Source organism: Talpa occidentalis, unplaced genomic scaffold (assembly GCF_014898055.3).
Source record: "Talpa occidentalis isolate TD23 unplaced genomic scaffold, MPIMG_talOcc4v2.1, whole genome shotgun sequence".
NCBI classification, from domain to species: domain Eukaryota; kingdom Metazoa; phylum Chordata; class Mammalia; order Eulipotyphla; family Talpidae; genus Talpa; species Talpa occidentalis.
The window spans coordinates 103465673-103492581 of record NW_026555331.1 but is presented as its reverse complement, the minus strand read 5'-3'; the positions used below and the strand labels follow the sequence as shown (position 1 = coordinate 103492581).

The window sequence follows — 26909 nt, the reverse complement described above, 5'->3', positions numbered from 1 at the left end:
GTAATTTCTTCTTTGTTTTACATCATTTTGGCTTATAGAAGTTTTCATAGGACTTCTATTTTTTGGATAGCAGGAGAAATGGTATCTAAATTTCACATTAATGAAGCAATTTTTCATTAGGCATCACGTCAACTAATTTTTACCTCCTCACAAGGAAACATCAGAGGAAATATTCTAGTTAAGGATTTAAGACATGCATTCTGATTTGATTTATAAACATAAAGACATTTCAATGAATCTGTGTGGGCATTTCCATTTCTACTATAGAGGCAACCAGATTAAAAAAAAAAGGCTAATCACAGAAAGGAATATAAAACTATTTATTGACCACTGTTCACCAGTATTTACAATAAAGTAAACAATATACAGCTGAATAACATTCTGATTACTACAAAGTTACTGTTTTTCCTGGCTTCTGTTGAACCAGTAACCAAATACTGAGAAGATTGAACCTACCTATAAGGAATGAGTTGGGGTAAAGAAAAAACACGCAGGTCAAGAGTTTAGGTTACAAAAGTTTGTTCACCTATTTATTCCAGCAGGCCCTAAATTGCCAACATTGCTTACCATTCATTAGGTTTCCATGAACAGTCTTAGAAGTCCCATGAATCATGGCCTTTTAGTTAATATAACACAGGGATTTCAACTTCTTGTAAAGGAATGGTTCACTAGAAGAAACCTTTAAACGTCCACTTAACTAAGTCTTGCTTGCCTAATTATAACACAGGATTTATCTAGCTTTCTCATTTGAGTGGGAAAGTTGTTGGTGGAGATAAAATTTCCTTTCAGAAATTCTGCAAATAAAATGCAATTATATGACTACAGATATATATATATATATAAAATATGGGTTCTGATATGGTTATTTTTAAATTATCCAATTTAAATTAGTTCTATTTAAGTTGTCCCAATTATAAAATTATTTACTTATTTGGAAGGTAAATCTTCAGGAAAATTTTCAATTGGACTTAAAGTGATTTCGTCCTTAGGTTGCTCAAAAATGATGGCATCACAGAAAGTGGGCTTATCCATGGTCACAAAATGCTGTTTGTTTGGTGAATGTTACAGGGAAAAAAAAAAAGAGAGAAAACTGTTTACATATGTATTTTATGTATATACAAACACACACAAAACAAATGAACAAAAAACCCAGAATGGTCCTTAGGTATTTATGAGTTAAAACACAAATTCTGACTGAGTAATGACTATGGTGATTTCCCCCAATATTAAGAAAAGCTGTTCTCTAATGCAGAGGAAATAACATACCATGGTAGCAAATGTTCTTTTCTGATAAAGGAAGCAACTACAGAAAGCTCTTATTTGTTCAAAGTAACCAGTGCTATAAATGCAAAAAAAAAAAACTCTGAACAACTTTCCCAATACTACTTCAAAATGAACATATCAAACTTCATTTTCATTAGAATGTAGTTATTTCTCCACACTAATAAATCAAAAAACCAAGACCCAGATTTTATATATATATATAAATATATATAAAAAAACAATGCATACAATTATTGAGCTTCATCTTCTGGACATGAATGCCAGGTTAGTCTCTCTTCATAAAAAGCAATAACAATTTGAGGACACTTCATGTTTGCCTCTTTTGCCAGCACCAAGTCTGCTTCATCTGAATCTTTCCTGTTGTGAGGGAAAAAAATAACCAGTTAAAAGTCTAAATTGCTTTTGTCAACTGAGAACTATTCATTTAAGAAATAATTCAATCACAATGTACTGAAGTGCTTTGGGAGGGTTATGTGACAGCCTGTGTTTCTCAAAACCTTCTTTTCCAAAAGAGGCCAGATGCCCAATTTCAGCTTTACAATATCATCAGCAAAATTAACTAGAATCACCTTTCAGCAGACTGTTACTCTAGCTAATGATAAAACCAATTAGGAAATCTTTTCTAGATAAGGATTCACAAATTAAGACTACCCAAATATGTCTATCCTTATTTTGAAACGTAACAGGCAACCACCTGTACACTTACCATTTCATGAGAAATATTAATTCTCCACTGCTGTCTGTGGTACCAATTATTCGCTCAGGATCAAGACCTCTGGCAAAACCTCTTGGTTTGTCAGCCCCACCTGAACACTTACCATTTCATGAGAAACATTAATTCTCCACTGCTGTCTGTGGCACCAATTATTCGCTCAGGATCAAGACCTCTGGCAAAACCTCGTGGTTTGTCAGCCTATTTGGAAGAAGTTAAATGATTATGTAAACATCTCCCACACAGCAAGCTAAGACTATTAACTTCCAGTATGTTTTCATGATACGTATCTTTTAAGTAAAAATTTTTTAATAATGAAACACCAGAGAGCAAGAGCCCATGTTTAGTACCAAAATACATGGTAATGTCCATTAATCTTACAAGCAAAGCAAAAAACAAAAAAACAAAACCAAAAAGCCACTCAAAAAACTGTATGCCTGGGCCTCCCTGGTGGCGCAGCGGTTTGAGCGTTGGGTTGAGGAGCTGCCCGCAGCCTCTCCAGCACCGGTTCGATCCCTGGCTGCTCCCCGGCCACCGGAGGAGCGTCCCACATGGCGCGCAGACCTCTCCTGCCGCCCGCTGCTCCCCTCAGCAGTGTACTTCAGTCCTTCTGCCTGCTCTGCTCCCGGCTCCGGCTCTGGTGAATTCGCTCACCCTTCCGCGCTTCTGACTGTACCCAGTGCTTGTATAAATGAATAAATCTTAAAAAAACCAAAAAACAAAAAACCTGTATGCCTAATATGCAACATATATTGCCTAAAATCTCAAAAAATGTCTTGGAGCTTAAGAAAAAGAACTTTCTTCATTCAAAGACAGCAAGGATAGAACTGTGTAAGGTTCCTGTTCCTTTTATTTCTGGTGATTAATCAATAATTGTAAGATTTCAAATTGCTTCTATTAGTCTGAATAGTGTATTTTTTTTTTTTAAAGATGTATTTATTTATTTATTTATACAAGCACTGGGTACAGTCAGAAGCGCGGGAGGGTGAGAGAATTCACCAGAGCCAGAGCAGGGAGCAGAGCACGCAGAAGGACCGAAGTACACTGCTGAGGGGAGCAGCGGGCGGCAGGAGAGGTCTGTGTGCCATGTGGGACCCTCCTCCCGTGGCTGGGGAGCAGCTGGTGATCGAACCGGTGCTGCAGAGGTTGCAGGCAGCTTCGCAACCCAGCGCTCAACCGCTGCACCACTGGGGAGGCCCTGAATAGTGTATTTTTTAAAATAAAAAAACTATAAACAGCAAAACAGTAAAAACTTTTAAAACTAAGACTAGTATTATAACAATTTGTATAGGAAATTCTTCATCATAAATCAGTGGTTCTCAAAGTGTAGTCTGAAGACCTTGGGGATCCCTTAGAACTTTGGGGGGTGTTTACCGGCAAGGGTACCTCTTTTCTTAATTATCTGTGACTTTGGTTTATTTTCATATATTTCCGTGAGACATACGGTCTTCTATTAGGTAAGATACTGAAAAGACTTGAGAAAATGTAAAATGCCATTATTCCCACTTATTTTTCATGAAGCTATAAAATGCCATAGGTTCTGTCATTCTCAACTAAATACAAAAATATTTTAGAAATTTTTATTTTACTCTCTAACAGTATTTATAACTAACAATCCATATAAAAAATTTCTTTTGGAATCTGCAATAATTTCCTAGAATGTAAAGGAGTCTTGAGAAAGAAAAAAAAAAAAAATGAGAATTGTTGAGATGACAATCCTTTCTCCCTTTCAGACTTTTACCAATATCCCAGGCTCTGGAGCCAAACTACCAGGGTTACAACGATGGCTTTACAAGCTGTTGTGGCTTTGGGCAGGTTAACCTTTTTGTGGTTCACGTTTATTAGCTATAAAATAGGAATAATTACACTATTTGTCTCATAGATATTTCACAGTATATGGAATGCAAATTAAGTTATTTAGAACACTGCTTGGGACACTGTAAAGGCTCCATATAGGTTAGTTTTTACTAAAGGTACTTCTACTGAGATTGTGTCTTTTAGTTTTATGTATTCTGATCCTTAACAATGTTACTTTTCTGCTTTGACTGCTAAAACATACAGAACCAAATTTGTGGTCAAAGGACTGTTTCTCATTTGTACAAAGGAAAAATACCTATCATCTTAAGAGTTGTTAAGATTTAATAGACTATCCCCAAAGTATTTGGTTTCAAGTTTGAATGATGAAATTTCAAAACCCAAAATCCTAATCAACAAATCTGTATTTTGTATTTAGTTCCCAAGCCTAGATACTAATTCAACTTTCCAAATCGCCATGGTAGGGCATTAGGCAGGATAAGCATAATCTATTCTCAAGTTGAAGGCATAGGTAAGGAGTTATGTGATTTGCCCAAAGTCATAGACACATTATTGAACAAAGACTGGATCAAAATACAAGTGCAATGAGTGAGACAAGTATCGAAAGTCATGGCAAAACATAAAACAACTTTTATTATTGAAGATTATTTACCTCAAAATCTAAGTGTTACTTGTCAAATACTTTAGCAGTACAAAGATCATATGCCAAAGTACTTTCTAGTGGTTCAAAGCCATTAATGGTCTACAATCAGGATGTGCTATGTGGATTGTTGTCCCTGTACTGTAAGGGATTTCAATGATAGAATCTTAATCTGTATTTAAGATGCTAATCTTTTATCACAGGAAATTGATCAGGGATCAAACCCATGAATCTGCCAAAAATAATGCTACCACAATTTAAGTGGTGTAAGCTCTTACTGCACATTTATAAACTACAGGCTAAATCACTCCTATCTTTCTTATCCTAAACATTAAGTAAGCATTTTTAGAAGTTTTTTTAATACTTAAAAAAAAAAAAAATACAATGAAGCCACCAACCCTTCACAAAAAGTCAGTCTGGTGGGCAATGTTTTATACTTACAGCATCTCTTTTCTTCTTTGATTTGCTATCATCAGATTCACTGTCAGATAAAGATTTTCTTTTTGTACCATCCTTTTCTTTACCAGCTTTTTGAGAATTAAGAAATGCTTCAATCAACTCTGGACAATCTAAATTTTCTTCAGGTTCCCAAGTATTGTCAGCACTGTGTTCAATTTAAAAAAAAGTTCATTCAATTCAATGTGGTTCATCACTGACTAAAATCCATTTAATACATACCTAAAGACAAAACATTCTATACTGCAGATGCTACTTCCTTCTGTTCCACATTCTCTTTAGAGAATCTGTTTATACTTCCTTTTATGTCTCCTTTCACAGGCCCTACCAAATGGGCAATCCACTGTGTTATCTTCAAGTTAAATGAACATGACTCTGGCAGGGTAATTAGAGCTAATATTTTTTCAAATAACTGTAAAGTAATAAATATTGGAAGCCTAATTATTTGACTATTATACTCTTTTCATCTTTATTATGCTCAGAATATTATTGTCCTTTATGATCCATTATTGGACCACAGCAAGGAATCTTACTATCTTTATGATGTAAGGCAGAAGAACCCAATATTTAGCAAAATATAAAGAGTACAAATTAGCAGAAGTGTAAGATTTTAATTTTTGCATGCATGTTATTCCCAAAGCAATTAACATTCTCTTAAAAGCAATAAATATGAGGAAGCGGGAAGCTTAAAAAATGCCCAGAATCTACTTTTCCGGTACTAGGATACAGTAAGCCAAGGGCAAAACCTGGATTAATATAAGCAATCTGTTTAAGACACACTTGGAAACAACATAGATTAGATTTTCTCATTAGTACAATGTCTAACTAAATTCTAGGGCCTCCCCTGGTGGCGCAGGCAGTTGATCGCAGCACTGTGAAGCTGTCCGCAGCCTCTGCAGCACGAGTTCAATCCCCCAGCTGGCCGGGGACAACCCACATGGCGGGGCAGATCTCTCCTGTCTTGCCCGCTGCTCCCCTCAGCAGTGTATTTCATCAGTCTGCCTGTTCTGTTCCCAGCTCTGTCTCTGGTGACTCTTCTCACCCTCCCATGCATCAGGCCTCTACTCTGGTTCTTGTATAAATAAATCTTTTTAAAAAATAAATTCCAAAGTATTACATAGTGAGCTGCACTATAGTTTTAGAAATTTTACTCTCTGAGGTAATCAACTAATCTCAAATATGCTTGGTAACAACTATATGCTAAAGACTTGGTTCTGTTTAGACAGACTTCAAACTAGATACCCTTGATCAAAGCTGTATTTAGATTTAAAGATGTCTATAGGGAAAATATAAAAAAGTTTCTCGGGCCAAAAACAAATTTGATTTGCAACTCAAGTGTAGCTAAACATGCAATAATAAAAACACTAAGGTTTCTTACTCTGTAAATCCTTTCCACTTCAGGAAATACTCCACCTTGCCATTCACTACACGTCGGTCCAATACTTTTTCCACCACAAATTCTTCAGGTTCTGCCTCTTCAACTTTTTTACTTTTTCCATTCTGTTTCTTTCCCATTTTTTGCTAAAACAAAACAGAAGAGATATTAAAAAAAAAAAAAAAACAAAAAACCACAAAAAACTTTCTTGATTTGTAGAGTACATTTGAAAAAGCTAAATTGCTTATATTATTTTATTGCTTCATTCAACACTTAAAAGTTTTACTTCTCTAGTCATAGGGCAAACACCTGAAAAAGTCAAAGGTAATAAAAAATATTTAATTCTGTTGCTTTAGCGCAAACCTATCACCTACCACCATACATGAAAATAACCCAATAAAAAACAATTAGTGGGAAAAATACTGTTCTTTCTTCCAGCCTGATTCCTATGTAGCCTCCAACACCAAATTTATTACAGTTTTGAATCATTTTAACTACAACACAATAACAAACTACTAAAAAGTTATTAGAGAACACAGATAATAAGAGTAAATAATATAACAGGTCTTATTAAATGAACCACAGACTCATTAAAACTATACCCCCAGAACACTAAGACCCCCTTTTTCTCAGATTAAATGCCATTTTGCAGGTGAGTACAAAATGAAAACATTGCTCAGAATTCTGATGACAATCGCAGAGTGAACCACCGAGATCAGGACTAAGTTAAAAGCAAGATCACTTTTTTGTACTCTGCAGATACTACTATTTGAAACAAGTCTATAATGCTGTAACTTCAAAGGAACAAAATGCAAGTTAATTTTTAAGTCTCTAAATGTGAAAAAAAATCTGTCTTTTGTGATTTCACAAAAGAAGCCAAATAGTTTAACCAATGATATTCACTGAGGACACCAAACTCAACCCACCATTTTCTAGTAACTCAAACAGATTTTCTTAGGAGGATAGAAAAATGGGTAAATTTTCAAAAAAATGAAATGGTCAGAATAAGGGGAGAAAATATCAAATATTGTGTTTATGTTAAAGCCATTTCATCTTAAAACAATTGCTATTAAAAAACTTAAATGCTTAGTAGCTAGTTTTGATTCAATAGCATGCAAACAGAAAAAAGTAACACCAGTGTCTCAAGATTGCAAAGAACATTTAAAAAATATGTAGGCATTGAAATGTATACACCAATATATAAGAAATATAAACCCTTTGGAATTTAAAATAATGCAGCAAACACCTGATTTTGCTGGAAACCATCTCAGGCCTTACAATTTTCAATAGTCAATGGCAGGTGGGTATTACATCCAGTCACATGATTTTCTGCTTCCATACAGTACAAGATAAGTAAGAATGGTAGCGAGGACAAGAAAAATTGAAGCCAACAAAAACTAATTTTATTAGATACAGATGTGAAATGAAAAATAAAACAGCTAAAAAGGTTAACAGAAATAGAGAATGACTGAAATACAAAAAATGAGAAGGATAAATGCTAAGATAAAACAATATGGCAGAGAAAAACAGTATAACATTTGCAAGTTAGCTATAAAGTTTCAAGTGTTCATTGCTTTCTTTATAAATTAAAGTACATATTTGGCTAAAGTCAAATTTTCCCACCAGAGTAGGTAGGAATTGATTTTGTAGTGAATACTCATTCTAGGGGGAGGGGGCGGGGGGGGGGGGTGGTGAACAGGGACACCCCCCCCCCAGTTTCTCACAAATTATGGCACATACCATTACCATTTAATTACTATGAAAAGCGAGATTAAAAACATTTAAAATCCACCTGTGATCCTATACAAAAGGGAAAAAATATCAGTATGTTAGACACTATCATACTGTATGCAAAGGCAATTTACTTTTTTGCTTTCTGCATTTCATCCTCCAAGCCTCATGAACAACTACTTCCTTTACCATCCAATAAGTAAAGGATACAGGTGACAGTAGTCAAGTGTTTACATTTTGGTTTACAGATTAAGGAATTTGAAGGATAGCTCAATTTTCAGGGTGATCTGTGCTTTTTCCATTGATGGCTGTTAGAAATCTTTGATGGTTAAGTACTTTTGCCACAGATTGACCAGTCAGGCTTTATATTTCATTTCATTGTTCTTGAGAATATCTGACTTAAATGTACAAATCAAATGATGGCACAAGTCACCAACATTCCTTTTGCTGTGAAACCCAAGGACAGGATATAAAGTGCCAAACCAAATGTTTTGCTTTCTTTAGATGTTAACACTCACCTTTATGTATCTGTGATTACTAATTCAATGTGTTAGAATACTGTGGGAGTCTTAACTCTGAATTTCATGACTTTTTTACCATGGATATTCTGTAACTTGATATAACTGAATACACATCTTTTTTATACATTTGTAGATCTTTCACTAAAACCTAAAACAGCAAACTTAGGGTTTAAGACTCTGGAGAGAAATTTGATTGTTCAAAAGATTCAGGTATCGTGTTCTCTCTCCCCTTCACAGACGTGACTGTGTATAGGGGGAAAAAAAACCTGACACCACAATGACTTAAATTTAAGGCACTTCTGTATTTTAGAATAAGCAAATTTGATGTGACAAAACAACCAAAGGTAATTTGGAAGATTCAATGACTTTTGTTGCAAAGTTACCAAATACCTGCTCTTTAAAATGGGTTTTACTGAAAATACTTATTTCTCTCCCGAATAAAGGTAACTTAGAAGAGTAGGCCAATCAAGCAAGGGCTTTACTGTTTTGTCTATGATTGTAACACATTTTTCCATTTTATATAAATTGGTGTAAAATACTTGGCAAAACTCTATTGTGCCATCCTTCCAAGATTAAGTGTCTTTAAATGAATTAAGACACTGATGTCAAGTCAGTAAGTATCTCAAAGTATAGTTTTTTGCTTTTGCCCCAATTCTTCCCATGAGTAACACAGGAGGACTGGAAAACATATGGATGTAAATTTCTCAACCATAGAGATGCAAAGTTGTGTTTTTTTTGGGGAAAAAATGTAAGTTAGATCCTTACATACTTCAGATTTTTGTTAACTTACCAATGTAGTTTTATTGGAGGCCATTTTTATTGCAGACTTGAAGAGCTATTACTAGAAAAATGCATGACAGTTAAAAGGAAGTTTGCATGACACAAGATAACTAAACACAAGTTTTAATTGGACACCAACCCCCATCTCTGCAGGGCATACTAATACAACCAAACAGAATTCCTTATGAAAGCAGATTTAAGCTTCTGCTTGATTTATTAGTGATATTATGTCTGTGTTATCAGTGCTCTAACCAAGAATACTTTTCTGGGTACGGAAAACCTGAGTAGGGACACTGATATCTGAAGACAGCTTTCGAGAGCGAAAAATAGACATTTTCCAATCCAAATACCCTTTTCATCACATTAAGCATTTATTAAAAATCCGCCAAATCTTTTGGTTCACAGGCACAGTTACGCAAACAATCACAATGGTAAACTGCCGTGAATTTTCCCTTCAGACCGCTTACCAGCCCAAAGAGTCTTCTATAAAATCCCAACTTGGTTCCTTCTTAGAAACCCTGCCTCTTTCCACTCAGTAGCCAAAAATCTCGAGTGAAAACACACCGAGATGTTCCAGCCCCATCTCATGCCACTTTATGAACGAACCACCTCCTCTGCACGGACATCCTCACCTCCAGGCCCCGCCGGAATCAATAAGGCCGAGGCGCCCGGTTCCCGCCCCCCCCCACCCAAGCGGGAGCGCGGGCCTCGTGGTCAGCGCATCCGCGGGGAGAGACAAAGGCCGCGGCGCCGGGGCTCAAGGGCACTGCGCCACGGGGCCCGCGCCTCCCGCGACCCGGCCTCGGCGACGTAACGGAGCGCCCGCCGCAGCCTCCGGACAGCCGGTCGCGCGCGCCGCCGAGCCGCGCGGATGCGGGAGAATGCACCGCCCTCCCTGGAGGCCCAAGCGGCCGACCGAGTCCGACATGGAAGGGGGGGAAGGCCCCTCATCTCGATGGGGGAGGGGAGAAGGATAAGCGCTTTGTCTAGAAATAAGGCAGCTGTCGCCACAGCTCGCCACCCTCTGGAGGACAATCTGGTCTCCCTAACTAACTACAGGCGGCTGTCCGGCGCCAGGCCCGACACGGGGCCTCCGCTCGCTCCTCCGTCGCTTCCCGCCAGCGCCCGTTCGGGGTCCGGTGGGAAGCCGTTAACTGGGGTGCGGGGGGCCCCGGGGGCGCAGGTGGTCTCCTATGCACCACCGCCGAGTGAGAGCTAGAGAGAAAGAAAGACACCGACTTCACCGCCTCCGAGCTGCTCCGGGTCGCGGGTCTTCGGCGTCTCCGGCCCTGCGCGCCTCAAGCTCGAGCCACATCCGAGGGGGAGGGGGCTGGGGAGCAGCGCGCGGGGCCGCCGCCGGAGAGGGGGGGTGGCACCGCCCACGTCGGGCGGCCGCGAGGGGCGGGGCGGACGGGCGCGCGCCTGAAGGGGGGCCGCGCGCCGCCCGCTGGGAGCTCGGGCCCGGGGGTGGAGGGAGCGCGGAGGGCGGCGACGACTGCGGCACTTACTGTTCGCGGCGTGGCGGCCGGTGGTCCCCGGAGGGGAGGGAGAGGAAAGGAGGGGCGAGGACGGGGGCCGGAGTCTTCTAGGCGGAGGGTTTTCTGCTTCGCTGCGGCAGCTCCTGGCGCCAAAACCCGACTCCGCCCACATCCTCGCCCCTGGGGGTGGATACCTCCAAGGGGGGTGAAGAGAAACTTGGGGTGAAATCGGGAGCTAGGAGCGAGTGCATCTTTGGGACCACCTGAAATAGCTCTCCTGAACCCGAAGACGTTGGTTAGGGTTAGAGCGGTGGAACGCAAAGTGTAATTTGTTAGCTAGAAGTCGCTTCGGGTGTTTCCGGAAGGCCCTAGCCGCGCTCAGCGCAGTCGGAGACTGGGGGAGGGAAAACGCGGGGCGGCTATGGAGGTTTTTATGGCGGGAGAATGAGAAGGGTGTGTGTTTGGGGGTGTGAGGGGGCGGCCATCAAAGGCTTTGCTACAGGGATCACCTCCCGGGCCGTGGGGGCCGGGCCTCAGGACTCTAGATTAAGCTCCTCCCGGCAGCGTTAATTTCAAACTGCGCGACCGTTTCTCACCTGCGCTGCGCTAAAGTGGGGGCTGGACCTAATTCCGAGAGAGAGCGCTACGCAGAACGCGAGCCTTCCGCCATTCCCGGAGCCCACTTACGCAAGTGACGTCAAGTCCCATAGCTGGACACAAAGGGGGAGGAGTACGTAATTAGCTTAAGGAGGGGCGTAGGGCGTTCCCGCCATTGGCGGCGGTTAGGACGTTTACGTAACGGCCTGACGTAGGAGAGGACGCGTTGGTCGCGGGGAAGGTTCTAGAAAAGCGGCGGCAGCGGCTCTAGCGGCAGTAGCAGCAGCGCCGGGTCACGAGCGGAGGTGCTCTTAGCGGTGTTGTTTCTCGAGCAGCAGCAGTTCTCACTACAGCGCCAGGACGAGTCCGGTTCGTGTTCGTCCGCGGAGATCTCTCTCATCTCGCTCGGCTGCGGGAAATCGGGCTGAAGCGACTGAGTCCGCGATGGAGGTAACGGGTTTGAAATCAATGAGTTATTGGCGAGGGCATGGCGAGGCCGTTGGCGCCTCGGTGGAAGTCGGCCGTCCGCCTCCGTGGGAGAGCGGCAGTGAAATGGGGCCACTTCGGAAGCGGTTGGTGTCGAGGTAGTTTTGAAGAGGGGCCGTTTGGGGAGGCCTGATTGTACACCTTCCCCACCCTCAGCCTCCCGGCGCCATTTCCCTCGGCTGGGGGGTGGGGGATGGGGCCCTTCCACAAGGTGGACGCGGCCCCGCTTTAGCGAAAGTGGGGCGCGGAGGTGGGAATTTTTCACCCCTTTTGAAAGCACGCTGATTTGGGGGCCCGGGCGGCCCGGTGTTTGAGCGTTTCGGCGGGCTTCGGGGCCTCGTGAGCGCGGCTGCGGCGCTTCCCCTCCCCCCCCCGGGAACCGGATTTGGCGGCCGCCATTTTCATTTCTCTCCTTTCTCGCAGCGTTTTTCTTTTAACTCCGGATTCCCCTAGTTTGACTCCCTTCCCAGAGACTAGAAGTGGTTAACTATTTTTTTTTCTTCCCGGGCTGTTTTCATGCCGTTTCGAGGTGGATCCCGAGCTTGGTGGGGAGCTTGGATCTTTAGAGTCCTGCGCACCTCTTTAGAGGCTCTCCCTTCCCCTCGATGAAATGGCGCCATTGCGTTCCGGAGCCACAGCGACGAGCGGGAGGGGGGCGCTGGCTCGCGAGCTTTGCGAGGAGGTAGAAAACAACCTGGCTGTTGGGCCCTGTTTTATGGCGAACTAGAGGACAAAGAAAATACTTTCCAGCCCCTGATTCCTCTGGGTAACGGTTTTGTCTGGGTCTGCGGTGATTAAAAAAGCCGCGGAATCGCAGGGAACTTGGAGCAGTAAAAAAAAAAAAAAATCAAAATTTGGAGCCATCGGTTTAGTACCGACCGCGGGTGGCCGAAGGCGAGGGGATTATATGGGGGGAAATGCTCTCTACAATGACCCATTTTCCTGAGGGTTTCATTTTTAATCCTTTGGAAATGTGGGATTTATTCTCATTAAAATATTTTTACTGGGATGTTTGATCTTTACTGGGTAAAGCCGCGGATGCTTGCACGTGATAAGCTGGGAATCGGGGAAGAGGAGTGAAAACGACTTTCTTTAATTGTACCTTGGTTAAAACATGGCCCAGTCTTTGAGAGCGTGTATTACACAGAAAGCTGTTTCGGGCCGGACCACTGTGTATTTGAACTTTGTCACCTGCTTTTCTCATTTGTGTTTGCAATCGTGGTTGGTCGTTGCATTGATAAGCATAAGGTCTCAAGCGAGAGGGGGTGGTCTGCCTGGGTATCTTCTTTGACCTTAAGCACTCTTATAAAATAGCTTTGTAATCGATAGTGGACATCGGGTAAGTTTGGAGAAAAAAATGAGGTAAGTAATGAGTTTTTGCCTTTTGCTAGTTCTTTGTAACATTTGCTGTAGATGTACTGTAAAGATCTTCAGTCTGCTTAGATTGAAAATGATAATTTACTGACAGTATCTTAGAGTAAGATTAGGTTGAGAATTCAGTTATCAATATACCAGATAAATCGTTTTAGCAGATTGTTAGTTTAATGTGTCGGGAGTTTGATAATTTGTTATCTTTAAAATTTTCAGAATTCCGAAAATGCAGTGGGGAAATTCTCTATTTTTTGAACTGTTGGGAGAATATCATACCAAGTGTTTGAAATCCTAAAATTGTGCATTTAGAGATGTAGTTGCATTTCCTGTTGTTTAGGAAATTATATTTGACTTACTGGGTTCCTAGGCGTTATGACCTATTTTAAGTTTCTGAATTTTAATTTTAACCTAGTCATCTTGCGGGAAACCAAATACATTATCGTCCACCCTTCACTGACAGCCCCAAGAGAAGGGCCAGTAGAGATGCAACATACTTGATGGATTTTGGGCGTTGAAAGATTTAAGCGTAGGATTTTCTTTTTGACTTGTAGAATAAGGAGCACACTGTAGTTTGCCAGATGGCCACTGAGTCCACTTGGTGTATTCATTGTATCTTTGAAGTGCAAATGAAAGTATTAAGTTACTTGCTGGATAGTCACAGTGGTCATTTAAACATTTTTATGGTTTTTGGACAGTGGTGAGTTACAGCAAACTTAACTTCATGTACACCCTTGTTAGTTGAGTAATACTTAATTCGGTGTTGTCATCTAAAAACCAAATACTGAAGGTGCCCACAGTGAATCACATTAAGCATTTACACACTGCTATTAAAAAGCATTCTGTGTTGGTCAGAAGAGGTGAATTTTTATTTTTTGGTGCCTATATTTAGCATTAAACATTTTTCTTTAGGTTTTGGAATATTTCCTTGTTACCTTATTGATGGAGATGCATCACAATAGCCACCAGAGGGAGTAATGAAGGGAAAATGTCATTTTTCAGATACTGAGTTGGGAAATAAAAATGGCAAACTGTGGATTACAAGGAAGGAACCAATAGTTTGTGTATCTAAAAATACTTAAACTGGAGTATTTAGAGGTTAATTCTCCTTTCTAGGATATAGAGTTGAATGCAAAATCTGTTAAGAAAACTCGACCCGCCAATCACCAGGGAATAGATTTGCTCCACTTCAAAACATTTTCTTAATTTACCTTATATTAAATTTATTTAAAATGATTTAATGTCAAGTATGTTTAGATCAAGCATTGATGACTTTGAAATTTATATAGTTCAGCTGAGGCAATTTTTTTTGGTGTAACGCAACTAATAATGCAGTTTAACATATGGTTTAAATTTGATGTAAGTTTTTTTTTTCCCCCCCAGAAAACTTTAGAAACTGTTCCTTTGGAGAGGAAAAAGGTACTCTGCCAGCAGGTCACCTCATATTTAAGAATTTAATTTCCTGCATACAAAGAGAAAATGTGAATAAAAATTGAAATGGTATTTTCCTTTGCAGAGAGAAAAGGAACAGTTCCGTAAACTCTTTATTGGCGGCTTGAGCTTTGAAACCACAGAAGAAAGTTTGAGGAATTACTACGAACAATGGGGGAAACTTACAGACTGTGTGGTAAGTTAAATATGAAAGTGCATACTGAGCTACAACTGTTGGGCTCCTGGGTTTAAAACAGTTAAGTGGATTGTAAGGAAATCACAATCTATGTTCATCTTATTAGTTTATAATACAAATGAGATCAAATGCTGAAGTTGTTTTCATTGGTTTTTAAAGGTAATGAGAGATCCTGCAAGCAAAAGATCAAGAGGATTTGGTTTTGTAACTTTTTCATCCATGTCTGAGGTTGATGCTGCCATGGCTGCCAGACCTCATTCTATCGATGGGAGAGTGGTTGAGCCAAAACGTGCTGTTGCAAGAGAGGTGAGCAGAAGGAGTAGGCATTTAGCCATTGGGTCTGCTTTACCTGGTATTTAAGCATAGAATCTCTATGCTACCCAGGCAGTGTGCTTTCAGTCATATTTGTGGTTTATTCTGTCAGGATGACCTTTTTTTTCTCCCTTACTATCTTAGGAATCTGGAAAACCTGGGGCTCATGTGACTGTGAAGAAGCTGTTTGTTGGTGGGATTAAGGAAGATACTGAGGAACATCATCTTAGAGATTACTTTGAGGAATATGGAAAAATTGATACCATTGAGATAATTACTGATAGGCAGTCTGGGAAGAAAAGAGGCTTTGGATTTGTTACTTTTGATGACCATGATCCTGTGGATAAGATTGTGTGTAAGTGTTTATAGGTACTAGATGTGTGACTCTTGCATGTATAAAATTTTGGGTATGTTTTATATTAAAAGGCAGGATAACTTTTAAGTTGCTAACTATTGTGAAATGGTAATGGAATCTGAACTTTTCATTGCAGTGCAGAAATACCATACTATCAATGGTCATAACGCAGAAGTGAGAAAGGCTTTGTCCAGACAAGAAATGCAGGAAGTACAAAGTTCTAGAAGTGGAAGAGGAGGTAATTCTAATTGCCTTTTTTTTTTTCCTTCAAAATTTATTTGTATGGGTTCTTGTTAATAATCGAATCATTTATTGTAGGAAACTTTGGTTTTGGGGATTCTCGTGGTGGTGGTGGAAATTTTGGACCAGGACCCGGAAGTAACTTTAGAGGAGGATCTGGTAAGTTCAAAATCTATTAAAAGGGTGGATGTGCTTTATTAAAAATTGAGTTCTGACTAAAGTCAGGAATTGCATCCTAAATTTTTAAGTTATCTGTAAGACTTAAGATTGTATCCTGTTGGGACCTAATATTTTGGGAAAGAAATGATAGTTAAAACCAGTCTCGTTTGTTAAACTGTTTATAGACACACTTCGTGTTCTTTAAAGGAAAAATTAATTAAAAGTAAAAAGTACTCTTGAGTAGTGAAAATAATGTTAGAGGCCTTAATGTATATGAAATAGATCTCTTTAGACTTCCAGTGATAGTATCTGAACAATGTAATGAGGTGGCAACAGGAAAACTTAAATTTCAAATACTAAAGTAAATGGGATCTAATTCTATGTGCTATAACAATTTAGTAACACTATCATTTTAGCTAGTACAAGGGGTGTATAGTTACTGATACTCCGATCCAGAGATATTAACAAGGGACTGTGCAGGAAAGGAGAATAAATTAAATATGACAAAACTGATCTCATTCTTTTTTTCTTCTGTCCCTAACAGATGGATATGGAAGTGGTCGTGGATTTGGGGATGGTTATAATGGGTATGGAGGAGGACCTGGAGGTCAGTTTATTCTACATTTGGGTCTATGTGACTTAAAATTTGTGCATATGCTATGTAGTTGCGTATACACATGGATTTTTGATGTTTTACATTTCACAAAGGATTGAAGTGATAGAGCAGTCAGTTACTTGGTTTTTCTTTTATGATTATGTTGTATCTTATAGCTTAAGGAAAATAGCATAGTAGCAAATAGCTCACAGAATTGGGTAGGTTTTAAGTGAGAATTTAAAGATGGTGTTAAGCTATTCCATTGTTTTTAAGCAAAAGAGTAGGACAGATGTATTATGAATTGTTTTCTGAAAAAGTACAGAAACTGGGTATGACAGATTGACAGGGGTGGGGCAGGTAATATAGATAAGAGCAGTTATGTTGTCTTAACCCTTACTTCGATAAGTCCCTATAGTAATTTCAGAAAGTCACCAAAGGAACTTTTTCCAAAATACACAAGTGTGCCCCTGGGTCCAGATAAAGTGGTGAACCACTGTAACAAAGCAACACATTGGATCTATGTTTTGTTTGGAATGTAGAAAAGTTGGGTGCTTGCTGACATGTCTTGATAAGAAAGGGGCATTTAAAATTGAGCTACCAGTTGGCCAGATTGCTAGTTTAGCTGCTTAGTGTAGGCATAACTAAGGCCTTATAATTCATTTCCAACGTTGAAATCCAAATACTTGGTTTTTAAGGATGACTTTTTGTGTGCAAATTATAAGTAATTTGAGACTTTTACAGTACCAATTTAAGTTAATGGATTTTCTGTAAGTTTGCTAATTTCTGGTCCTCCCCCCCATTTCTGCTCAGGAGGAGGGTACTGGGCAAGTTATTTGAGAGAGTAAATCTGCAGGGAAACATGAGTTTTGGGAACTTTGGACCAGTAGGAAGATGTGGCTCTTAAACTTATGTCCCACAAGCCTACTTATCTGTCCCCACAACCCTTACACCAAAAAGTAATTCATCAAGATATGCCTTCAAGAAAACCCTGAATATTTTTAGTTTTAGTGGAGAGCTGTCAGCTTTAAAGGTACTTGACACTAAAGGTTTTTTCTAATTGGTTGAAGGTGAACATATTTGGTCCTCATTACCAAGGATACTTTATTCTGCCCTTGAGGCTATTCTAGAAGAGATTTCATAGATGGATTATTTTACTTATAAAAATGTTTTGGAAAACTGGAAATGGGTGTGATAAAACAGTTCAAATGGCATTGAAAATATTAAGTGATTACTTAAAGGCTTATTTTATAATAGGTGGCAATTTTGGAGGTAGCCCTGGTTATGGAGGAGGAAGAGGAGGATATGGTGGTGGAGGACCTGGATATGGCAACCAGGGTGGGGGCTACGGAGGTGGTTATGACAACTATGGAGGAGGTAATAAATTCACCTGCAACCTTTATGTGGGAATTTGGATTTAATGGCTTTTAACACATGAAATTTTTCATTTCATTGTTGTCAGTAGTTGCCTTTAAAAACTTGTAGAACTGTAGATAGGTGTTTTGTATTTATTCTGATGACTTGTTATTGTGGGAGATTTGTCTAAATATTTGGCACGTGTACTGGTTTAGTGTTTGGTATCCTGAGTTTCATTATGCAAAGCTAGTGTTTCAATATTTTTACAGGAAATTATGGAAGTGGAAATTATAATGATTTTGGAAACTATAACCAACAACCTTCTAACTATGGTCCAATGAAAAGTGGAAACTTTGGTGGTAGCAGGAACATGGGGGGACCATATGGTGGAGGTAATTTCAAATTATTTTGTATAGCTAAAAGATTAAAGTATTTATGATGTGAAGGGAACAGGATATGTTAGATTGGGGGGGACGTTTTGTATAGTACGTAGTGTTACTGAGATGAAAATTGGGAAATGCTTCAGCAAACCATTTGATACGAGTATTATTGGGATGGTAGAGATGGTGAATGTTCAGTATACTGTAGTGTTTGAACTTAATATTTAATGTGGGGTACTTTTTTTTCTTGTCTTTATTATTTAAAAGAAAGTGAAGTAAGATTGTATATAAGTGGCAAATTTGTCTGTATTATCCCTTGGAAATGTAGTGAATAGTTCAAACTTTAATTCAAACCATTCTTTAAAAAAAAGTTACTCTTGAGTGTTTTTAATAGGACTAAAACAGGATTTCCTAGTTTCTCTTTTCAAGTATTTAAAGTTTCCTAACGGAATCCAGATTAGTCTTTTAAAAGCAATAGCACCAGTTTTCAAGCTTATAGAACAAATTTGTATGTTTGAATTTGCATAAGTGTATTGACTAGGGATAAGGGGCTATAGTCTGCTTGTTTTAAAGAGTGATAGCTATAAAATCAACTAACGTATTGGGCTAATACTCATGGGAAATCTAAGTTTGTTTTCTCTTGCTGTTCCTACAATTCTAGGAAACTATGGTCCAGGAGGCAGTGGCGGAAGTGGGGGTTATGGAGGGAGAAGCCGATATTGAGCTTCTTCCTATTTGCCATGGGTAAGTAGCTTTTGAGTTTTATAATTATTAATGTCTTGGGGAGATCTAGCTGCCAGGAGTAAAAGCTTTATAGGATCATGTTATCTTTCCTTAAAATCTGGTTAGATGGATAATATCATAACCTATTTTTTTTTTACTCTTTACTTCTGTTGAAACAGGCTTCACTGTATAAATAGGAGAGGATGAGAGCCCAGAGGTAACAGAACAGCTTCAGGTTATCGAAATAACAATGTTAAGGAAACTCTTATCTCAGTCATGCATAAATATGCAGTGATATGGCAGAAGACACCAGAGCAGATGCAGAGAGCCATTTTGTGAATGGATTGGATTATTTAATAACATTACCTTACTGTGGAGGAAGGATTGTAAAAAAAAAATGCCTTTGAGACAGTTTCTTAGCTTTTTAATTGTTGTTTCTTTCTAGTGGTCTTTGTAAGAGTGTAGAAGCATTCCTTCTTTGATAATGTTAAATTTGTAAGTTTCAGGTGACATGTGAAACCTTTTTTAAGATTTTTCTCAAAAGTTTTGAAAAGCTATTAGCCAGGATCATGGTGTAATAAGACATAACGTTTTTTTCCTTTAAAAAATTTAAGTGCGTGTGTAGAGTTAAGAAGCTGTTGTACATTTATGATTTAATAAAATAATTCTAAAGGAAATTGTGTAATTATAGACTTTTTATTTTAAATAAGTTAAGGAGTGGGTAGTATAATTAAGGTCCATTGCAAAGCTGTTGTTGTATTTGTGTAAGATAAATGCTGGTCAGATATAAGTGTGTTGTCTGCAATTCATCAGGATTAAATTATCTAGATAACTTAAGGGATATCTCTGCAAGGAGAAACACCTTTTTAGATCTTTTAGATGCTGCTTCTTCAATGCAAGGAAAGGAAATAACCCCAGCGAGTTACTCTTCAGGGATACAGGTCTAGTACAAGAGAACTCTTGACGGCTACTAAGTTCAGCCAGTCTTAAGAAACTGTGCTGTTTCTACAAAACTTTAACTACAGTAGTTTATAAGGATGCCAACGAAAGCTGAGGGTGTAGAGCAAAATAGTTCTAAGCTTCAGTTAAACTTCTTTAGGTAAGATCTTATTTACTTTTCCTTTCTTAATTTTCCTCCCCAAAAGATAAACTAATACTCTCCAATGGTCTTTCAGTATAGTGGTTCTTATGTAGTTTAACATAGCTTTAAATTGAGTTTAACAATTATAAACTCAAGAGAATAATTTTATAAGCCCTGTTTTCCAATCTGTCATTTACTTAAATTATTTTGGTTTTTTCCCTTTTTTCCTTCTTTCCCACCCCCCTCCCCCCTCTATGAAGATTTAGGTGCTTAACATATCATTTTTTTCCCTGCTGGAATTTTAGCATTGATATGAGCCATGGACAAGTATATTCTGCTGCCACAAAGACTGTAAAGTGCTTCATTTCAACAGCTGAGGCAAGCCAAGTGATCATTAATAAAGCTTTTCTTGGTTCCTTCAGTGGTGTTGGTAGTAAAATGGTAGGTAAAAGTTAGGCTGCAAGTTCAATAAATCATGACATTTCCCATTGTAACACCCTTGTGTATTCACTTTTCTTGGATCAAGCATTTTGAGCAAACTAGGGGTTTAATTAAAAATAAAGACATTTTGTTCTTCTGTTATTTGGTAATGGTTTTAGCTTTACATGTTTTATCAATCAGCATCAGGCTAAGGAAGAGAAGGTAGGTAGGGCAAAATGATTATTTTCAGATAATGTATACTTAGGAATAAAGTTTTGTCTGTCTACATTATAAGTCCTCTGTGTCCAACATGAAATATTTTGAGTTTAAATGTGGTATCTCCTTCCCAATCCCCTGCCCTCTAGGCGAGATACAGGTTGGCTGCTGAAATTCATTTTTTAAATGTCATCAATTGATTGCCTGGCTTTATTGCCCTTTCAGGAATGTGCTAATCAGGGCATATTCTATATGCACCAGTGAGTCTTCTTTGATCCTAAGAACGCCACTGAAGTTATTTAGGTTCTTTGGACAAACATGATAAACTTCTTCAGATACTTTTTTTTTCCTTTGGCAGGAAGGTGTCTTGCTGCAGGTAACTAATGAAGAAGTGGTCAACCACAGAGTCTTCAAGAAATAAGAAATTCTGTACCATCTGAAAGTAGTTCTTGTTGGTGCCTTCATTTAAAAAAAGCACTCTTAAGATTAAAGGGCAATGTTTTCTGATAAAACACAAATTTCATTTAGTACAGGTTCTTAATATAAAACAATTACAAATTGAGCATTGTTTGTAAAGGAATAACATCAAATTGGCTAGAGATCATGTATCATGTTTTAAGTTAGGTTTTGTGAGTAGATAGATAAAAATTCTATTTTCAATATACAGTTTATAAAATAAATACTTTTGTATCCAAATATTTGGTGTAATGTTTGCACATAAAATGTGTGAATCTTGTTCTATAAACATTCAGTTGTCTGTAGGATTGCTATCCCCTAGATTTTTAAAGCAGTTTCATAAAGCTGTGCATATTACCATTTTTCTTTAATATTGACCAGATAATTGAGAACAGCATTGTGGACATTATTGGCTGTCCCTAATAAAATGCCATTCTTTATACACTGTATATCCAGCGTTTGAATACTGCTACAATTTTCTGGCTTTACCTTGTATATTTAATATTGCTGGTGGTGTTTTAAAGTCATGAATTTTAACCAGCTAGAGTGGTCCAAATTACTGCAAAGCACCGAGATAAAATCTGTTACACTGGTTTCTGAAATGTCAATTACCTTCATTATACACATTAGTGGTTGTAGACCTTCTCAAAGGATTTTAACATCGTGGGCAAAATTTAATAAAAAGTGACTTGGATATTAAGCTAAAATGGGAGAAAAGTAACAGCATTAAGACTGACTTGTTTCTAACGGATTTCTTTTGGTTTGGGTAGTAAGGCTTCTCTCACAGGTAAGTTGCAACTAACAGAAGATGAACTGTTTTGTTTACCTACATCCATCAAGTATATAGACTTGGGTTCGTTTGGGGAAAAAACTTTTAAATCTAGCACTACAAAGTTTCACTTGGAAGGAAAATCATGTTGGAACAATCTCAAAATGCCCCACCCGATCTTTTAATCCAAACCCATACAAATAGTGGGGAAATGAGTGATGCACTACAGTCCAAAATTAAGTGGCTTACTGAAATAACTATTAAAAGACATTGGTGTGTGCTGCATGTGTATTGAGCTGCTAGTCTTAGATGAGACTGAAGGAGGTTTTCTGCTAGGAAATACTTCAGGTAAGGGCTATTGAGATGTTTATACCTCAAGCTTAATTCTAGCTAGTCAATACATCACTTTGCTACCTGGATATGCTTGGGTTTAGAGCAACCTTAAATTTGTTTTCTCAATGAAAGCAGCTTTGCTGATAATGGCTCAAGGTTATAGTCATGGAAATCTGGGACTGCAATTTTGCATTCAAGAAAGTGGACACAGTTGGCATTGGTGCGGTCTAGTGCCTATCTCAGTGAGTTATCCGGTAGAAACAAAACTTGAAAAAATAAAACCAGTGTTTATCTTACATTGTAATTGTTGCACGGTGTTGGGAGGATTTCATGCTGCGTGATTACCAAAGGGCAATAAGTGTTGGGTGCCACCCTAAGGACTGCCTCCCTCCCACATGTGGTTGCTTTTGTGAAGGTTTTGGGAAACCTGCACAGGTAAGGTTTGTACTGGCTGATTCATGTAAAATTGAATTTTCTATAAAAGATCCTTGACTTCAGGAACTAAGTGCCCAAGAGGCTAATACACATCCTGTTTAGATCATTACCACTGCTACTAGTACTGTTGCCTACTAGTACTGTTGCTAACTTGTAAATCTTGGTTGGTTGGTAAGTGGATTGCCCCCAAAAGGGGCAAATTGAATGCTAACATGGCAGGGTTGCAGTCTGATCTGGCTATTAAATGTGCACTAAAATAATTCAGCTAAATCCTTTGGGTTCCATGGGCTGGTAAGTTGTGTTCTGGGTTTTGGATCTGTGGAAATGGGCCAACTTTAAACCTTGGGAGAACTCAACTGCACTTCAACATAACATGCACTTGACAATGCCACCTGTGTTGTCCAACATTGCCTTTAGATAGGTCTGTCAAGGAAACAAGGACAATCTGGCTGGGTTAAATTTCTCTTGATCAACAAATGCAGGGATGTCAAGCTAGGATTTTTATATTGGGACCAGTTCAAAATGGAATTTGTGGGCCAATCCACGCATTCAGGAGGAAAACATGGTGACTGTCAAATGATCAAAGGTTCACAGCAAAGATTGGCGGAATCAACTACCTATTTACTGGTTACATTTAGGTTTGCATTTGTGTGTGTTCATATCCATTTCTATACTGGCACTACATGGGTCACTCCCCCAATCTTTCTCTGGAAGTGTTTCTCAATAACTTGCTAAGAGTAACTGCAGAGTTGACTTAGTCATTAACTAGTTTGCTTCAACAGCAATTGGACTGAATAAGTCACATTTCTTGTCATACATACCACCTTTTCCTTCCATGGTAATCTGCCTGCTACTTTAAATCTAGTGAACAATTGGAGTCTTTGGTTTCAACTTAATCTGTAACACATCAGACCCAAATGTTGGTGAGTTGCCACTGTTGAAACTAGCTGTGGGGACGGTAAGGTTCAGTTTAAACACCTTGAATCCAGTGTGGATTTTGTCATGTTAAAGTGTTGTCAGGTAAGTACTACAGCAAATGAGATCATTCTGAAACTGGCTGTTGAAAAGGTTTTGAGCCCCAACACTACTATACTCTTGACCATTTGATGGTACCCTAGCTTGATGCCTTTCAGGGATTTGGAAAGTGCTGTTTGGTAAGTGCATAATGTAGTACTAAAGACCTACGGGGTAAGGGTGGCAGTTTGACACAGACCAAATTTCTGTGGCACTGCCCTGAAGCTAAATACCAAATTAGGGTCATGGGTTAAGCTAATATCAAATTAGCTTAGGTTGTCCTTGGGGGGGGGGGGAAGTGCCTATCAGCATTTAAACAGTGATGCAAAGCTGTTAGTGTTGTGTTGAACATTTTCCTGGGGGGGAGGAAATCCAGGATTTGAATAGCTAGGGCCAATGTAAATGGATACATTTTTACTATAAACATGCACTTTAAATTAGCTTTTTACAACTCAAGTTACTTGGGCTTCTGCTCAAAATGAATTATAGACTGGTCTACATTGTTAGGCAATAAATTCTTACAGCCGAAAATAACATCAAACAAGCTCTATTTCTCTTAATTTTGAGATTTAAACTTCAGAAAATAGGCCACCATTTATAGGATTTGTGACTTCATTTTATTACAATCTATTAAAACTTCCTCTACTGTTTGGTGCCCATTCTTGGCCACATTTTTGGTGATAATTTTTAGATGTGGGGCCATCCATCCCTATAGGCTGGCAACCCCAGCCATTATACATAACAAGTTCTAATATTTCAAAGGTCCCTATTTTTCCTCAGCATCTTGGTATAATTGCAGGTTGGCTCTTAAGTTTTATGTAACACTCAAGTCCAAGGGATTTACTGTATCAGTTTAGCATACTGACTGACACCAATTTGCAAACTGTAAGACTCACTGCGGCTCAATTTGCTAGATATCATCTTCCTGAATGTGTTTTTTTTGGAGAAAAAATATCCAAGGTAAATTTGCTTAAATATTCTGTATGAAAGGGAAGTTACCTTTTATGCACCCAAATATAAAAATTTATTTCCACAGGTTATAAGTTAAGCACTCCAAAATTAGACTAAAATAATGAAAAGTTCACTATACTTCAGTGCTAACAAGTGAAAACATGAAGGCTGCTTTGCATTTCAAGTCAAAACATACATTTTAAAATACATCCACAATGTGTTTTTGATGTGACCATCTTACTAAGAAAATGGCTAAGTGAATAGTAGTCATATCAAGTTTTCATGTTACCCTAATTGTATATATTTGATTCTTTATGAAGCATAACTTCATGAAAAGTGGCTTTTCCCAGATTTCCCACAGATCTGATCTTTAAGTCCTAAACATTTGTCCATATAAGCTTCAAAAAGTAGCTTTAACGGAGTAATTCAAGTAGCAGTACTTAGAAAGAGATAAGCTAAACTTTGAAGCAGTTTCAATGGTTTATGATGGATCCATATGTCAGTTGCTCAACTTTATGGATTTTAGTGGGGTTCACTTTCACTTACTTCTCTCACTTTTTCTCTTTCCCTTTTGGTTTTCCTTTTTGTGGCCTAAGGTCACCAGTTCCTTGGGTACAATCAAAACACTTCCATCATGGCTGCACTGGAGAGCATAATGGTTTGGATTGACGGGCCTCCCCTCATCATCTCTTAACTTACTAAAGACATCATGATAAAGGTCATGCAATTTCTGTTTCATTATATTAATAGCTTTGTTACACTGGGCTCGCTCTCTCTTAAGGGTTTCCTTCTTTGCTTGCAAGTTACATACATCATCTTCTAGGTTCAAAATTATGTCCAGTTTACGCTTACGACAGTTCTGAGCGGCAACTTTATTTTTTCCTCTTCGCCTGATATCACGGATCAGGGACACTTGTAAATCTGTCAGATAATACCTGCTTAGCATGTTGTTGAAAGAATCAACAGGCATACGAACAATTTCATCTACTGTAAAAGGGATATGCAGAGCCTTAGCACGTCTTTCATCACGGCTTAAATTTCTGTCTGTGTCATTGAGATACCTACTCCTTATTTTCTGTGACTTCCCAGGCCATGAGAAAGATTCAGAAGTAGATTCTACTGTACTTGGCTGTAAGTGGTAAGTATGGTTATGAAATACGTGTTGAAATGCAACGTCGTCACGAAAACCAGCATCACTCCTGTGTTCCAGGTGACAATGCTTATTGGGCTCTGGGTAGTAGCCACCTACAGCGCCTTCTAATTCATGATAGGAAAGAGATTCAAGGTCACTACTAAAACCTATAGCTCCTTCACACACAGAATGAGAGGAATTTGACTTTGTGATAGAAGTGCTATTATGGCTTGAATTTAAGGAATGCCCAGAATCAGAATCTGGTTCTTCAAAAAGCTGGGAAATGGCCATTGGATCAAATCCTTCTTCCGTGGCCAAAGACATTAAATTTATCTCGTCAAATACGTTTATATCAAGATCATATAGAAGGTCTTGGCTTGTTAGATTCCTCATCTGATTGTCAACAAATGGAAGAAATCCTGTCAAGTTAGTTCCAGGAATGGTCTGTTCAGGATCGGTGGCTTGGGGATTTAACGGCAGAAATGGTTCCTGTGGTTGTGAAGTCCTTGATACTGGATCTCTTCTAAATGTATTGTCTGTTGGACACAGCAACATGGCCTCATGGAGATCCACATCTTGACTTATAGCCTGGCTAAAATTTATACTATAATGTGCTGAAGAATTCATGCCATCATTGATACTTCCTAGAAGAGGAATATCTCCCAGTGAGATGCCCTAAAAAGGGAAGGGAAAAATAGCACTTTAGATATACTTAATCCTATTTCAGGAGCAGCTATGTATCACTAGTACCTTTCCTCATTATTGTTCCTCTGTATGAATAGAGGGATATAGTTTTAGTTAAATAACAGGCAAAACAACATGTGACATGAGCCCAAATCAGAATATGTTGTACTTGGGGAGGGCGGGAATTATTTTTTGACCATCATGGAAATACCAAGTTTGATTAGTAGAAAAAGTTAGTAGAAAAGCTGATCTTGTTTAATCATGTTATAATTTATGAAGTGCAACTCTCATCCTAGCTGTTAATCTAAAGCCACATTGTGGAGGGCCATGAATAACAGCTATAATGAAATGCTAACAAAATTAAAGCTTATGCCTTAGACTTTCGATTGCTTACTACCATTTTGATTCATCATGCATTATATAAATTTGAT

The 26909-nt window shown here is 38.8% G+C and overlaps 3 protein-coding genes across 11 annotated transcripts in view; 1 reads left to right on the top strand and 2 right to left on the bottom strand.

The window, feature by feature from the left end:
- Window positions 1-293: 293 nt before the first annotated feature.
- CBX3 (chromobox 3) lies at window positions 294-11446 on the bottom strand. Of its 4 annotated transcripts, XM_037509504.2 has the most exons (7): window positions 10554-10657; window positions 9325-9375; window positions 6286-6428; window positions 4893-5055; window positions 2103-2197; window positions 1513-1641; window positions 294-1044 (listed from the first exon to the last, which is right to left on the bottom strand). In XM_037509504.2, the coding sequence occupies exons 2-6, from the start codon at window positions 9346-9348 to the stop codon at window positions 1515-1517; spliced, it is 552 nt and encodes a 183-aa protein (XP_037365401.1). In that variant the 5' UTR covers window positions 9349-9375; window positions 10554-10657; the 3' UTR covers window positions 294-1044; window positions 1513-1514. The 4 variants fall into 4 exon arrangements, with proteins under 4 accessions (XP_037365401.1, XP_054548406.1, XP_054548405.1 ...); XM_054692431.1 differs by lacking the exon at window positions 10554-10657 and adding an exon at window positions 11389-11446 and having other exon boundaries at window positions 294-1641; XM_054692430.1 differs by lacking the exon at window positions 10554-10657 and adding an exon at window positions 10823-10923 and having other exon boundaries at window positions 294-1641.
- HNRNPA2B1 (heterogeneous nuclear ribonucleoprotein A2/B1) lies at window positions 11293-21216 on the top strand. 6 transcript variants are annotated; one of them, XR_005124755.2, is made up of 14 exons: window positions 11293-11839; window positions 14627-14662; window positions 14760-14870; window positions 15030-15176; window positions 15327-15537; window positions 15674-15775; window positions 15856-15936; window positions 16481-16543; window positions 17786-17905; window positions 18154-18276; window positions 18926-19008; window positions 19858-20086; window positions 20374-20509; window positions 21063-21216. XR_005124755.2 is itself a non-coding variant. In XM_037509484.2 (12 exons), exons 1-11 carry the CDS (start codon window positions 11834-11836, stop codon window positions 18985-18987), a joined length of 1062 nt encoding a protein of 353 aa, XP_037365381.1. In that variant the 5' UTR covers window positions 11293-11833; the 3' UTR covers window positions 18988-19008; window positions 21063-21216. The 6 variants fall into 6 exon arrangements, 4 of the variants coding, with proteins under 4 accessions (XP_037365381.1, XP_037365365.1, XP_037365385.1 ...); XR_005124758.2 differs by lacking the exon at window positions 19858-20086; XM_037509484.2 differs by lacking the exons at window positions 19858-20086; window positions 20374-20509.
- A 2857-nt stretch (window positions 21217-24073) lies between these two features.
- The window catches only part of NFE2L3 (NFE2 like bZIP transcription factor 3), a 31528-nt gene continuing 28692 nt past the window's right edge, over window positions 24074-26909 (bottom strand). The window contains exon 4 of the mRNA XM_037509460.2: window positions 24074-26469. Coding sequence (XP_037365357.1) covers window positions 25201-26469 — 1269 coding nt within the window. The 3' untranslated portion in view covers window positions 24074-25200. The remainder of the gene's footprint in view (window positions 26470-26909) is intronic.

Coding starts and splice junctions, on each gene's coding strand:
- HNRNPA2B1 (XM_037509484.2), top strand. Junction 15,538..15,673: donor TCCTGTGGATAAGATTGTGT/GTAAGTGTTTAT, acceptor TTTTCATTGCAG/TGCAGAAATACCATACTATC. Junction 15,776..15,855: donor TTCTAGAAGTGGAAGAGGAG/GTAATTCTAATT, acceptor CATTTATTGTAG/GAAACTTTGGTTTTGGGGAT.
- CBX3 (XM_054692431.1), bottom strand. CDS start 9,348: ATGGCCTCCAATAAAACTACATTG. Junction 2,198..4,892: donor CAAAGAAGAAAAGAGATGCT/GTAAGTATAAAA, acceptor TCTTCCAAATAG/GCTGACAAACCACGAGGTTT. Junction 1,642..2,102: donor TTAATGTTTCTCATGAAATG/GTAAGTGTTCAG, acceptor CCCTCACAACAG/GAAAGATTCAGATGAAGCAG.